This window comes from Anser anser (genome assembly GCF_964211835.1).
Source record: "Anser anser genome assembly, chromosome: 10".
NCBI classification, from domain to species: domain Eukaryota; kingdom Metazoa; phylum Chordata; class Aves; order Anseriformes; family Anatidae; genus Anser; species Anser anser.
In genome coordinates, this window is record NC_139730.1 from 13758504 (window position 1) to 13772184 (window position 13681).

Consider the following 13681-nt stretch of genomic DNA (forward strand, 5'->3'; position numbering starts at 1 on the left):
TCTAAGGTTTGGTGGAAGCTTGTTTGTCACATTACTTTTTATTTGAAACAGTACAACATAGTTAAACTTTGTGGAAAGGAAACACTTTGTGAATACCATTCCGGAAGAATCTGTCATTTCTCAACAGTGGGGGATGAATATTGTAACTGCTGCGTCTTAATTACACATTAATCTATTTTATGATATTCAGATTCTTAGTCACTGCTCTGCTTTCAGTGGTTTCAGTTACAACATTCTTTGCGGAAGACAGGAATGTTAAGAACTTCTACTGTGGCTGATTGTGCTTTATCATGCAAAGTACATTTGTTCCACCAAATTGATGGCAATGTAATGTTCTCAGATACCCAAAGAAACGTCACTTAGGAAAAGGGAATTCTGATGTGCCTTAATGATGTTAAGGCCAATATGACCTGAGATTTAAGTTTTAGAGATGTTTCAGTACTGTAGAAGCATGCTTGTGGACTACTGTGTTAATTTCTAAATGTGGGTTGCAGATAATATGCTATTAGGTTTTCATTCTTAGGATTATATGTGGGTTAATAACCTGAAAGGCCTCCTGGGACTCTAGTATTAAATTCAGTGGATATGGGAAATAAGCCTGCTAACAATCAACTATCAGGAGAGTGGATGAATAAGGGTTATGTGCATCATGTTGTATTCCATATATTACACATGCTTGGTAAGATCCCAGACTAATGAGACTGAGATAACCCTGGGTTGTAAGAATCAGACCAGGGCAGGTTTTAAAACAGATTACTGTATTCCAGGCTGTCTGCTAATGTTAATAAAACCGTGCTCTTAACAAACTATTCATGTGCTCTGACAGCAGAAGACCAGATTTCTGTCCTGTGGGAAAAAGCGTGCTATTAGGAGCTGTTTCTCTTTAGCGAGCTGCTGAAGCTCTATGCCTTTCTGCTTCACTCATTGCTGAACAGTGTAAGTAAGGTTTGTGTTGAAGTCTTCACCTGAGTCAAAGACCCACATCCCAACACGATTAGGTGGCTTTTGCTGTTGAGCAAGAAACTACGTTATTGTTAGAGCATGGTGGAAAGGTCTTAATAGCACAAGTCTGTCTGTCAAGTAACACTTAAATAAGCAGATTTTCTTTTGTTACCTGGTTTGCGACTCCTTAAATGAAGTTACATGGAAACAACTCAGGCTCCTGTAAACATTCAAGACAGTATTTTCCAGTATTGACTTCAATGTCATAATGAACAAAACAGCTTCTTGTCCATCTAAGAAAAAAATAGAAACTTGTGCGAGCAGGATGGAGTAGTGTTTTGTGATAGATGTTCAGTTGCTAGTTTATCTAGCTGTTACTGTTGAATCCTGTTTAGTGCAGGACTTGAATCTGCAGTGCAGTACAAAGTTAACTCCACTACTAGCTTAAAATAAGCTCAAGTATTAAAGGGAACTGAGGTATGGCAGCACACAACTTAGCAGCTACGTAATATTACTGAGAAAAAATACTGTAAAATAGCCTGTGCTTAATGAAGTACAGCTACACTGCTTCCAGTAACAGTCCGTTTGGTTTGCTCAATAGCGCTGTAGTTTGCAGTGTAGGTTCTACCAGAGCCATGTGTTAATCTGTCTTGCTCAGTATTTCTCTGGTCTGCACTGTGATCCTCTATCGTTTTCTCTCAGCCTTTTTCCTGTGTATGCTAGCTACATACTTGAAGCTGAGTAATGAGAATGAGTACCATTCTCATTAACATTTTAAACCTGAATTCTTGATTTCTCCTTCAATTTAGTATCACTGATTAACTTTTTTTGCTTTCTTCTTCCAGGCACAGCATCAATATGTTTCAGTAGTTTAAAAGTGCAGCATTCTAGGAATTCCTGTTTGTGTTTCCTCTTGATTATCTTGTAGCTGGATACAAGGCAATCCTACTGTTTTTTTGACAAGTTAAATGTCACATTTCTGAGCTTTTGGATGCAGTTACATTGACTGCTCCCAAGAGGTTTCTTTTGTGTACTTTTCTTGAATACACAATAGGGTGTTCTTATCCCCTTACTTTGTCTGATATGACTTATGCAGTGTCTACCAGGAATCAGATCTGGTGCAGTAAGATCTTAGAGCATAGGAAATATAGAACTAATAAATGACTTTTGGTACCCCATTGATAGACTTGATAGAAGCTCTGTAGGACTAGTTACACTGTAATACATTGATAACACTTTCATGTTTCACTGCACTGCCAGATACTGATAAGGCTATGAAGTCTAGCCACTTCTCAGCATCTATTACTTGTACTGTTAGTTCAGCCAGTGAAACTGTTAATACTAGCCACGTTGGGTGATTCAGATAGCAAAACGTTTGGGTTTTCATTAAGGGGAGTGGGTAGATCTGTTCTCTATTGCTTGGCAGTAGTTCAATTTCCAGTTTCAAATAGCAGTATGTTTACTTCACCATAGCTGCATAGTTGAAATGGCTGCTCATCCAAACCACCTGGGTCCGGTGCCTTCTGCTGAAGAGGAAATGAGGTCCCTGTGCAGACTGCACAAGAAATTATTCAAAGAATGATTGAATGTGTAGGTGCTCCATGGAGTACACAAGCGTGTAGCTTGCATCAGGGAGCCTCAAGTGAACCAGAGCTTTTTAACATTTAGAATTGCCTTTGGGTTGGTGGTGTTTTTTCTTTCACATAAATCTATCTTCTTGCTGCTATTAGAATTACTTTTAAATGCTTTGGCATGCACTTTGGCATGCAAGTCCTGTGCTTTACTTTCAGAAGTGCAATGTGTGGCTTGTGAGAATCTGAGAGCTGCATTCAAGCCATGTAGTCCTGTAAGGTATGGTCAGGTTTGGGTTTGTTAACTGGGAAAAGAAAGACCTAATAAGTGCTACTTAATGTTAGTAAAAGTAACTAAATCTGTCTTGGTAGCAGGAGGATGACAGGTCTTGATTTTTTTTTTGTACTTGGAGTTTCAGAAGACATTTGAGATACTACTTGTTAAAACAGATACAGTGATGGCCTCTGCAATAAAGAGTTAGTGGAGTTTGTAACCAACTGAAGTTAAAGCCTTAGATAAAATCCCACTGAAAAGTAATAGAAGTCTCTGAGTGCAGCGGGTCTTAGTCTTTCCTGCACGCTGTATCCTCTAGCATATGCACGTACTTGTGTGAATGCAGTGCTTAGCAGACTGCCACTTGAATCTCCAAATTGTATTTAAGTTTTCACTCTTCACTGCTGTTGTCAGTGGTTGGAGCAGCTGCCCCTTCTACATATAAGCTGACTTCCACTTCCAAATCTCCTTTTAAAGTCTCAGCTTGCTAATATTCTCCTTGCTGTACCTCTGTACCTTCTTATAGCTGGTCTGTTCCCTCTGGAGCTGCGTTGAGTAGGTGGAAAAGTCTTTTTGGGGCAGCATCTTTTTAAAATTGTTGTATTCTTGGGAAGCTGCTAAAAACAAACTGATATCAAGGCATGTCTGAAATAGTGCTAGGATACAGCTTCCCCTACCTGACAAACTGCTGAGCTTGATGCAGTGGCCTATAAAGTAGCAATGGTATTTGGCTGCCAAGGGCTGTGCACAGCTGTTGGTTGATGAGATCCTAACAGTCTTTTCCTGTTTCCCTTAGTCTTGCATTCTCTCCCGTATTTCTAACCTGCTTCAGCAATGATCTTTTGTTTCCTTTGTAGGGTTGTCTTTTGTGAATTTGCTATTTGTTCAGCTTGGTTTTTGTGATATTGTTCAGGAGAGAGCAAAAATCAGTGACAATATACATGCAAGTTATGATGCTGCTTTGTTGGGAAGTCTAGGTATGATCTGATATTGATGTGACAGTGTTAGGATTTGCCTGTGTGCAAGCAGCCCTGAAAAAGACCCATGCCCATATGTAGCAGTGGTGCAAACTTTGCCTCTCTTTCCTACTACCAGGTGAAAGGGCGATCTCCAAAAAATGCTGAAGTAGTCCTGTAATGTTTCCTTCCACGTAGCATATCACTAGGATTACTGCTCAAAAGGAAGGTTTAATCCCAGGCTACTTATTGCTAGAATGAGGAGCAGAATGCTAGGTAAGCACAGCTGTGCAGCTGCTGCTTGCACATATGTTACATCCCAGGCAGTTTTAATAACATCCTGACAGCTGGCTGGGGTAGCAGAGGTAAACGTGGGATGCACATTTTGTCCACCTGTTTATTCACTTCCTCACTATGGTAGTTTGTTTCATGATGCGTGCTTAGTCCAATCTAAATTTGTCCTGCTGTGGTCAACTGGCTGTAATTGTGTGACTGCAATAGCCTCTGCTGGATATGTGCCTGATGGTGGTCGTTCCCTCCATGTATGGACCCCAGTGTAGCTGTCCAGCTGTATCTCATATGATGTATTTACACTGCAGATGGATGTAAAGTACAGCTAACCCACAGCCTAAAAGCACGGCCAGGTTTTGGTAGACCACTTGAACCATACAAATGAGATTTCAAGTCTGGCATCTTAACAGGGATTGACTTGGTGATCTAGCTTGTCCTGCCAGAGCAAGCCAAGGATGACTACTGCAAAGTTTCAAAACTTAAGTGCTCCACAATGGATAACACTTACTTCTCTCACCTGTTTCTTCTACCCAGCTTATCCTGAGTGATCATGTTTCCTATCAAAGCTTTATGAGATTAAATCCTCTGCCAGAGGAAAGCCTGCAAAAATGGGTTGCAACTGCTGAGACACAGTAGTGTGGGGCCACAAGAGTTATTGCTGTTGACACTCTGGAGAAGGAACAGCTTTACTTTCATCTTCAATGTGTAGTGCTTTGAGCAGCAGCCTCCTTGACCAAATGGGCTTCTGCCCATTTCAGAGATTAACTTGAGCTCTTCCCAGGATGAGCTGCTGTCAGACCTTTGCTAGAATTATGCTGTGACTGAAGAACTAGAACTCATTTCCTTCATGCAAATTAAGTGCTTAAGCAAATCTCTGACATTTGAGGTGCTTGAGAGTGTCTATGATTCCTTGCATGCAAAAGCAGTCTGTTTTGTAGACCAAAGCAAGAATGGAATCAGTCGGGGAAAACTGCTTTTGAGCAAAAGTCTGAAGTGTTTCTCTCATTCTCTCACCTGGAATGAAGAAGCAGTAGATATTAAATAATGCTTGCCACTGAATGAGGCTGCTAGCAAATCAAGTGAAGTGAAATCAAGTGAAGTGGGGTGGTGTTGAAATGCTCTCAATTGCTAGAGAAGGATAAGTTGCCCTTGGTAAAGATTGCCTTGTGTAGTTCTGTACCCAGGCCTCAACCAAACAGGCTACAGACAAGGTTATTTCCCAGTAGGTTCTATAGCAGCAGTAGGCAGCCCTGTTCCTGGAAGGTACTTTCAGGATTTGGAAAACGCCCAATACCTGGAAACAATGCTTGTTGCTAAGAGCAGCCTGGCACTGTACTGTGATCTTATACTTTGAATGCAATATCCATTTAAGAGCACAAAAGCTGCCATTTTAACCTGGCAATGTTGTAACACACGGGTGGAAACCAAAGGTGTCAGCATCAAGAAATGGGGTGTTGAGAATATAGGACACAAGATGGGAACAAACATAAATTTAGGGCTGATGCTGATAGGTAAGCTGGGTTTTCACAGGACCCTAGAGTGGGAGGATGCATTTCTTCTACCTCTAGAAGATGGCATCTCTTCTGGGTTTGAATCCCGGACTTGAGCAGTGATGGCAGTAAAACCTTTAGCTGCCACTTAGCAGAACAAAGTCACTGCTGCCCATGCCTCCCTTCCTCACAGCAGTTCAAACACAAGGAGGGCTGTGCTGCCCCGCTCTAAAGACAAAGCATTTCTCATGTCTGTCAGTCCATTGAAAGCTTTCCCTTTCACACTTATGTTAATGCTCTTATCCTGGGAAGGTTAAAGTTCATCACTTTCCCAAGAAGTTCCTGCACAGACCATTCTCAGTTTCAGATTTCAGAACAATTCTTCCTTAAATGCAGCTGTTGAGCATTTGTGCCCTTGAGAAGTGGAAGGGAATGTACTCAGCCCCCTCCCCCTGCTCCCTACAGTGACTGTGAATGTTATCTCATGTCTGCAACCCCCTTCCCAAAAGTAATGCAGTATCACTGCAAATCAAGCAATGGCAATGTGTATATAACATAAGCTGTCCTTTTGTACAAGATTTTTTATTGTGAATATTGATTGACCATCCCCCACTGCTCACTCACTTGTTCAGAGTGAGTCTGGGACTGAACAATCACAGAAATACGTAGCATGCCAGAAGGCTTGTCAGGTGATGATGTCAAAATAGCAAACTCCCCATGATGGATGGGTAAACTGGTGTGTGAGACTTTGGAGAAGACATACCTTTGCTTCACAAAGCAAATACATTTGTTTTGTTTTATTGTGTTTTTTGTTTGTTTTTAAAGGGGTTTATTATGGGTTCTTCAAACAACTGAAGTGTAATCCCACACTCAGGAAATTTCATTCAAGTTTAGGCTAGATTTTTTTCAGCTTCCCCAGGTGTCCAGGGCCCCTGAGACAGGGGCTACAACAAATGACATCATTTGTCTTCTGTCAATTGAAACGGGATCTGGTTGTCAAAACGCCACTGATGCAATTACAGTTCATTCAGAATAGTACCACTTAACCTGCTGGTTACTTCTCTGTATGTATGTCTGCCCGTGATTTGGTCATTTAATTGAATTATTGTAGGGGCAGCGAAGCTTTGTTATGTTTTCAAATCTGTACAACGTTGTCTCTTCTAAATCTGATAAGTAAAATTCCTTCTGATTTCACAGACCCCCTTAGGATATGTTACCTCTCCCTCTACCGCACCGCAGGTGTCTTTATACCCTCTTCATCATCCAGATGTTATATGGAAATCCTGGGCTATAAATTGATAGTTACATTTAAAGCTCAGTTCTGTTTGCCCACTGGTTTTGAAGGGTTTTGTCTTTCCCCTTAGAAATTTCAGGCATGTCAACTCTGATTTCTCCTGATGTTGCTAAAGGATAGCTGGGAGATGTCAGTAGTTTCTATTAGTTTTAATATCTAAAACTAGTATTTAGTCTATGCCTTGGATCAGGGCACAGTGAGACAGTAAATCTGGCTTTGGGGCCCTTGTGCCAGACAGAAATGCTGCAGCTACATGACACACAACAGTGACAGGCTGTAGATTTCCTCTTCACTTTGCACCAAGCAACTTTATGCTAGGTCAGGTGTCATCAGGCCTTCAACAGCTGGTAGAAAGACAGGATGAACATTGTACCATGTGCACTGGCTAATGTGATAGAAGTATGATTATCTGGCCATTCCAAAAACAGATCCAGTTGGCACTGTGTGTGAGCCAGGAGTGCATAAGTCTGAAGGTAACTGTGCCCTTGAGCTTCTCTCATCCAAAATGTGAGTTGGCCACTGAAATCAGATAATCACTAACAAGCAGTTTGACTAAAAGTACTTTTCTGGCCCCAGTGTTAGCTTTGTCTCTATCAAGGGGGCGTTTTCATTTTGTTAATAACCCAGTCATAAGGAGGACGCTAAGTTCTGTTCCTCTTCCAAAATCTATTCCACGCAAGTATCTTTTCCCCCACCATAAAAACCTACCAATCAGCCCCTGCAGACTCCTAGCAATTATTTACTTTCCAGAAGCCTGTCATGGCCTTTATCTCCTTCCTCAAAAAAAAAAGGGGGGGGGGGGGGGGGGGCGGGGCACAAAAGCCAACAGTTTAAAAGCAGTGTTCTACAGGGTGCTTCCTAGTAACAGAAAAGAAATGGAACAACTCCTCAGCCATCCTCTCTGCTTTAGCCCCCCCTACAGTGAGCATGCTCAACACCACAGCTGCACTACAGAAAACCCCAGTGATGGGAACTCTAGTTAATTTAGGAGACTGCTTAATGTTGCTGGTAGATAGCAGTGACTGACCCTAATCACGTTTTTAATTTTGTTTTGTAACAGCCATCTCTGATTTACTTCTGAGGCCTTGCCACTCACTCCTGCCCATAACCCCATGCTAGCAAGAAGATGTGGATCTGAGGAGTGAAGGCCAAGCTCAGGGTGCTTTCTTGCTCTCCTTGTTCACTAGCACTGAGTGTAGTTTGTGATTGAGGTCACGTGAAATACTAGTAGCTATGTGGCTGGAGAGCAACAAAGCAAGGGGAGAGCAGGTAGTTTTGAGCAGCAGAGGCTGATTTTCAAGCCTTGGCAGTTTGTTCTATACTGTACGGAGTTGTTGCCAGTCTACACTGCAGGTTAACAGCAATCTTTCAGTGCAGCAGGCTGTGTTTATGGACTACTGATGTAGGCTCTCCTGGGTTCTCTAAGCCAGCTAGTACCCGTACAGCCAAGAGATTTCATAGTACTAGAGAAGCAAGCATACTCATTTACCTCTAGTGCTTAGGTTAGGTGTTACTAAATGCTCAATCAAGCTACAGTCAGATATCACCTGATGCCTGGCTTATAATGAATCTATTCTTGGCATCTGTGTACTTCCATTTAAATTGCATTCAGCAGGGAGTGAGGTAAGCTGCAATACGGAGTGTTCACCTAGAAAACTACCTCTGGAGAGGAGCCTCAGACCTCAAATGCACCCTTTTAAGAAGCAAGACAAGAAGGAATCTAAGGTAAGAGTTGCTACTGTTTATTTCTCAGGTATATGATCTGTCATTGCTTTAGCTCAAGCATGCTGGGATTATTCTTAATACAAAATTCAATCCAGGTTCCTCAAGGAGGTGACAAACACTCCAAAACCTCTAGCAGCTACTGTGTTCCTGGTGTTGCTGGCTGTTCTATCTAATGTAGAATGGGTTATGGTTTTTTCTTTTAGCTGAGTAGTTGCAAACAATGCCAGAAGCTGTCTGTTGGTAGCAATGGACCTGCAAGCTAAGCAGGAGGTCCTTTTTTTGTGGTTAAGTCCTGACTGCACTGGCTATCCCAGAGCTAGGGCTTGGGGATCCCTGTGTCTCCAGTCTGATGCTGCTTTGTTTGACCCAAATTTTACAACAGGCTTGTGAGCTATTAATGGTACATGCAGCAGCTAAAATCTGTTTTGTGCAGAGATGGGCCTCACACTGCACTTATAGGTGTTTCATAATTGTGTATGGGTGTTGTTGGTTAAATATTAATTTAAGCAGGCTTTCCTGCTTCTTAATAACAACATGGTAAATGAGAATAACATGCATATCTGAGTCTGGTCTAAGGGTGCTACTGGTTTGGGTGCCTACTTCCAACTTCAGCATTTTTGCTCCTGCTAAAGTAAAAATAAAACAGATTGCCGCTACACTTCTTTACAGCAGTCTCATGACCGCATTGCTCAAATGCAAAATCCATCAAGGAAAGCAGCAGGTATGAACCTTAGTCCCTTTCTTTTCTGTTGTGGTCTGTGTGGGTAATGACTCCAATCTTTCTTGTCCCTCTTAATGGAAAGAAGAAGCCTGCAGGTTTCTTATGGCCTAGTAAAATTTCTAGAGGTTACAAGTCTGAAATTGTTCAGCATGAAATATTTATTGTTTGTTGTGCAAGGTGAAGCCTACCCTGCAGTGCTTAGTCAAAAACAGCTCAGTAACTTTATTGCAAATTTGCTCTAATTAGTTTGACTCTATGTGAAGACTAGTCATAGGCTGTAAAGGGGTAATTAGGCTCCCCCCCCTTGCAGAGCAGCTGGCAAAAGCAAATTTTCACTGGAAACAAGTTCTAGTGTGTAAACCCATCCAGAGCACAAGCAGCATAAGTAAAGAGGTAGTCTGCTTATCACAAGTGTGCTAGGAATTAACTTGACTAAGAGTTAACTGAACAAAGCTTTGTGTGCCACTGTTACTCTGGCTACACGTGTTGCTTGGTACATCCTTGCCAAAAATTGGTAGTCAGGGTGGAGGTAGAGGCTTATCAGAAGTGTTCATCAAAAAAGGTTTTCAACCAAAAATGTTGGATTTTAGTTTAAGAATGTGTGTCACTGTATAGGGTCGATTTCGGTTTCACCTGATAACTAAATGAATGCATCAGTTTTGTTACCAAAGTGTTACCGAGCTGGAGAGGCGACGTTGTTAGGGCAGTAACCTACATTTGACCTTCCTGCTTTTCCTCCTGCCTGGGGTGGATGACACCCAAAGTGTGGGTGTGCGAAGAGGGTATGGGTATTTTTTGATATCTTCTGTCTCTGACAAGTGCTGACACACTGATGGGGCAAACTGCATAGCTATGGCTTGGTAACTACTTATAAGCCACATTCTTCAGTGTAAAGCAGAGGAATTGAATTATGAGCAAACATCGCTGCTGCTTTTTCATTTCCTGAGTAGTCTGGAATTAGCATGTGGGATCCAAATGCTGCAACAGCGGGTAAACTTCGTAATATCTATAGCCTCTTGCAGTTGCAACAGTATTAACTTGGCAGAAGAAAAGATAAGTAGAAACGAAACCAGTTCTTTGAATTAAATAGCAAAAATATGAACTGCTTTGATGGAGTAGAAATAGTAGTCACTGTTCCAGTAGCTGCCTGCCAGCTGATGTAGACCATATGGGACGTGTAGGCAAAGGTGGTCTGTAACGGGATTTCAGGGAAACCAGGACAGGGTATTGCCATGTCTTGTGTGAGACCGTCTGGGCCCCAGAGAAATGAGGAGTCTCAGTTGAGTCCGTGTTGTATATAGTTAGAGGAGATGCATCTTAAAGGTTTGGGGGGGGGGGGGAGGGGGGTTATTCCTCTTTAATTAAGATCATCTGCCAAATAACTACCTATTTAAGTATCATTTTATTTTTGTTTATTACAGTTGTCTGTGTGAAAGACTCAGTGCTTAAGAAGCAAATGTATTAAACCCCTCATGTTTCAGGTTTCCTCTCACCCTATACATAAGGAACTGTCATAGTTGTCTGGCAGCAGCCATTTACAGTGTGGTGGCCTAGCTGAAGGCTATTGTGGACCATCTTTCTATCGCTGTTCAATTCAGATGTGTTCACAGAAACTTGTCATTGACATCCTCAGCCTGAATGAGCACTACTCTTCATATAATCTAGTGCCATAAATGCCAATCAAGTCCCTGCAGTGCCTCTGAGCCTCTTCTAATGAGAGGTACTAAGAGCCCTTCAGCATTGATGCAGATGTGCTGCATAATAGCTTGGGGAAGTGTGGGAAGGACAAGTGTGCTATGCAAAGGACTGCAGGAAAATAAAGAGAAAGGGGCTGCAGCAAGTTTTATTTGATTTCTGAATCAAGAAATTATAATAAGGTAATGCAAGTGCTTCTGACCCTCACTGTGTTTCATTTAAGACGATTGAATTGAATGCCGTGGCTTTTCCTCCTGTCTATATTCCTGTTTCTCTGTTGTCTTAGCTAACAGTTCCGCCCTGCTCCATGCCTTTTTGAGTAGCAATTTAACTCATTTTCCTTGACTTAGTTCAATTTTAAGATCTGAAACCTTTACAAACAAGGTCATTCTGGCCCCAGAATTAACGCTTTCTGCTTCAGATTAAATTGCTGACATATATATATTTAACCATATATAAATACTGAAGAAGGAGGAGTGGTAGAAAGTATTTAATGATCTCATGATAAGTACAGTGGCGGCTGGAAACATTCCTAAATACTAGACTAGAAAGACTGATAGAGCAGTAATCTGTGAAGTACAATAAACCTGCACAGGGCGGCTGCTCTAAAGAGGGTTTGTTGTAGAGCAAACACATCACAAGGAACTGGAAAGGAACCAGGACAGGTCTGTGCCAGCTCTCCCAGAGGTACAGAGGCTGTAGATAGTCAGAGACTGAAAAAGCTGTGGCCAGAGGAGGAGAAGGAAAGGATCAGCCAAGTGAACAGCAAAGTTGGAAGGAGGATGCTTGACACTTCTTTGCCATACTTAAAGGAGAGAGATCAGGGCAGTGCGGCACTGCTGGAAGGCTGCCTTTTTTTTTTTTTTCTTTCCCCTCTTCCTTTAAACATGAAAAATCCCAGCGAGGTGTCAGAGAAACTATCCAGCCAAGACAAAAGCAGACCTTGGGCTCATCATCTGTCCTTATTTTTGCTGTCCCAGAGTCCAGTGCAGAGCAGAGCCATGGTTACTTCTTTGTTCTTTTTCCTTTAGTGTAGTTAAGTTCTAGGCAGGATTTTTCTCCCAGACTTACCAAGACTTGTAACACTGATGGCAGCACAGTGTGCGGATGGTGGGAAGGACCTCTGTAAGAAACCCAAGTCCTCATCTCACTGAGGTGGAGCCAGTTTTTGCAGACAATGTAGGCCAGAAGGTGCCAGGGGTAGAGAGGGTCAGAGTAGGAAGGAAGAGGAAAGCATGGTCAGTTGATTATCTCCTGACTGGTAACTGTAGAGGACAGTATTATGGGTTGCCCTTGGTCAGCTGCAGCAGCCCTGCATGCTCTTTGTTTTCAGTAGTAGAATGTTTTCAAAGTCTGAGGGTTGGGACTACTCTTCATCAAATCCTTTCAAGATAGGACCCTGGCACAAAGCCTCGCTGCCCGTTCCTTTCAGCTGTCCACCAGCCGTCTTCGCTTTCTTCAATGACAGCTACAATGTCTCCTTCGTTGATGTCCAGTTCATCCATGTTCTGAGAGGAGACAGGGAAAGGAAACGTGGTTAGCCTGAGAGTGCAGGGGGACTTGAGCATGTATCTGGTGGGGTTTTGACCCTGCCTTTCTTTGAGAGTCTGTCAGTGTCATTTTGGTTGGGAATAAACTCAAAATACCAGACTGTGAAGGATTAAGCAATTACTGAGCTGGCTATTTCCTTAAGATCCTCAGAAATTTCCCTAGCCTCCCTGTTGTCTCCTCCTGAGCTGCCTGACTGGTGCATCCTAGCAGAAGGCTGGAAGGGGTTAATGCAACTGTCCTAACCCAGCCAGCCCTGACCTTCCCTCAGTCTGCAGGGGTAGCTTGATTAAACAGTGCGAGGCTTAATTCCCGGGGGAGATAAAAAGAGTATCTGTACTAATCCAGGCCTTAAATAGGTCTTTCAGTTCCCTTAATGCAGAACAGTGGTGACCAGTGGAGGAGCCTTTAAGCTGACAGGTAATCAAGCTGTGAAAGTCCCATTGGGGAAGGCTAATGGTTTAGCAAGAATCCGTGTGAATAAAAAAACATTTATAACCAGTCCTGAAGAAAATGCAGAAAGAATCTCAAGTTTCATTTTTATGGGCACAGAACTATCTCTGGATGTGGATGAAATCATGAAAAGCACAAGGTGGAAAGAGGAGGCAGATTATCCCCCGTGTCCCATGTGCAGTAGGTTTTATTTGCACCATCCTTTGAAACGTGGCTGCTGTCAGAAGTAAGGTATCAGATAGGATGCATCAAGGGCCTGACCAGTCTGACGGTCTGGGTCCTTCAGTCCGAGTGCTCAGATTTTAGTGGAGGTGAGGGGGTTTTGTCCTTTCTGGTGTTTTAGAAGGTAACTTGTACAATAGGAATAATGTTACCTCTCCTTCGGGCAGCTTGAAATGTAAATGTGAGAAGTGTGTATTTTTCGGTTTGATATTTGATGCAGTGGTTTTCCCACTAGTGTTATGATTTTTACTGATGGTATTATGCCTAGAGAGGTCTGAAGCCAGGGAGAGTTTAATATCCAGGTTAAGGATGCAGGTTGCTGTTTGTAGTTGTCTTTTGGTGCATAGACATAGATCCAGTCCACTGTGATTCTGCTACTTGCACCACTGAAGTACAGGGACATGCTATAGTTTATAGGGATACAGTCCTCTCCAGCATGGAAGGAGATCTCAGTTAAAGCCCAGTGTGTTAAACTGGAGCAGGAATCTCCAGATAATAA

At 42.4% G+C, this 13681-nt stretch overlaps 2 protein-coding genes across 3 annotated transcripts in view; one reads left to right on the plus strand and one right to left on the minus strand.

Moving 5' to 3' along the window:
• The first annotated feature begins 7655 nt into the window (after positions 1 to 7655).
• Positions 7656 to 13681, plus strand: part of SCAPER (S-phase cyclin A associated protein in the ER) — a 241814-nt gene continuing 235788 nt past the window's right edge. Inside the window, exon 1 of the mRNA XM_083850810.1 lies at positions 7656 to 8543. The gene's annotated coding sequence lies outside the window, so the exon portion shown is untranslated. The remainder of the gene's footprint in view (positions 8544 to 13681) is intronic.
• PSTPIP1 (proline-serine-threonine phosphatase interacting protein 1) overlaps positions 11436 to 13681 on the minus strand; it is a 54659-nt gene continuing 52413 nt past the window's right edge. For both annotated transcript variants that reach the window (XM_083850824.1, XM_083850823.1), the window contains one exon: positions 11436 to 12467. In XM_083850824.1, coding sequence (XP_083706950.1) covers positions 12336 to 12467 — 132 coding nt within the window. In that variant the 3' untranslated portion in view covers positions 11436 to 12335. The remainder of the gene's footprint in view (positions 12468 to 13681) is intronic.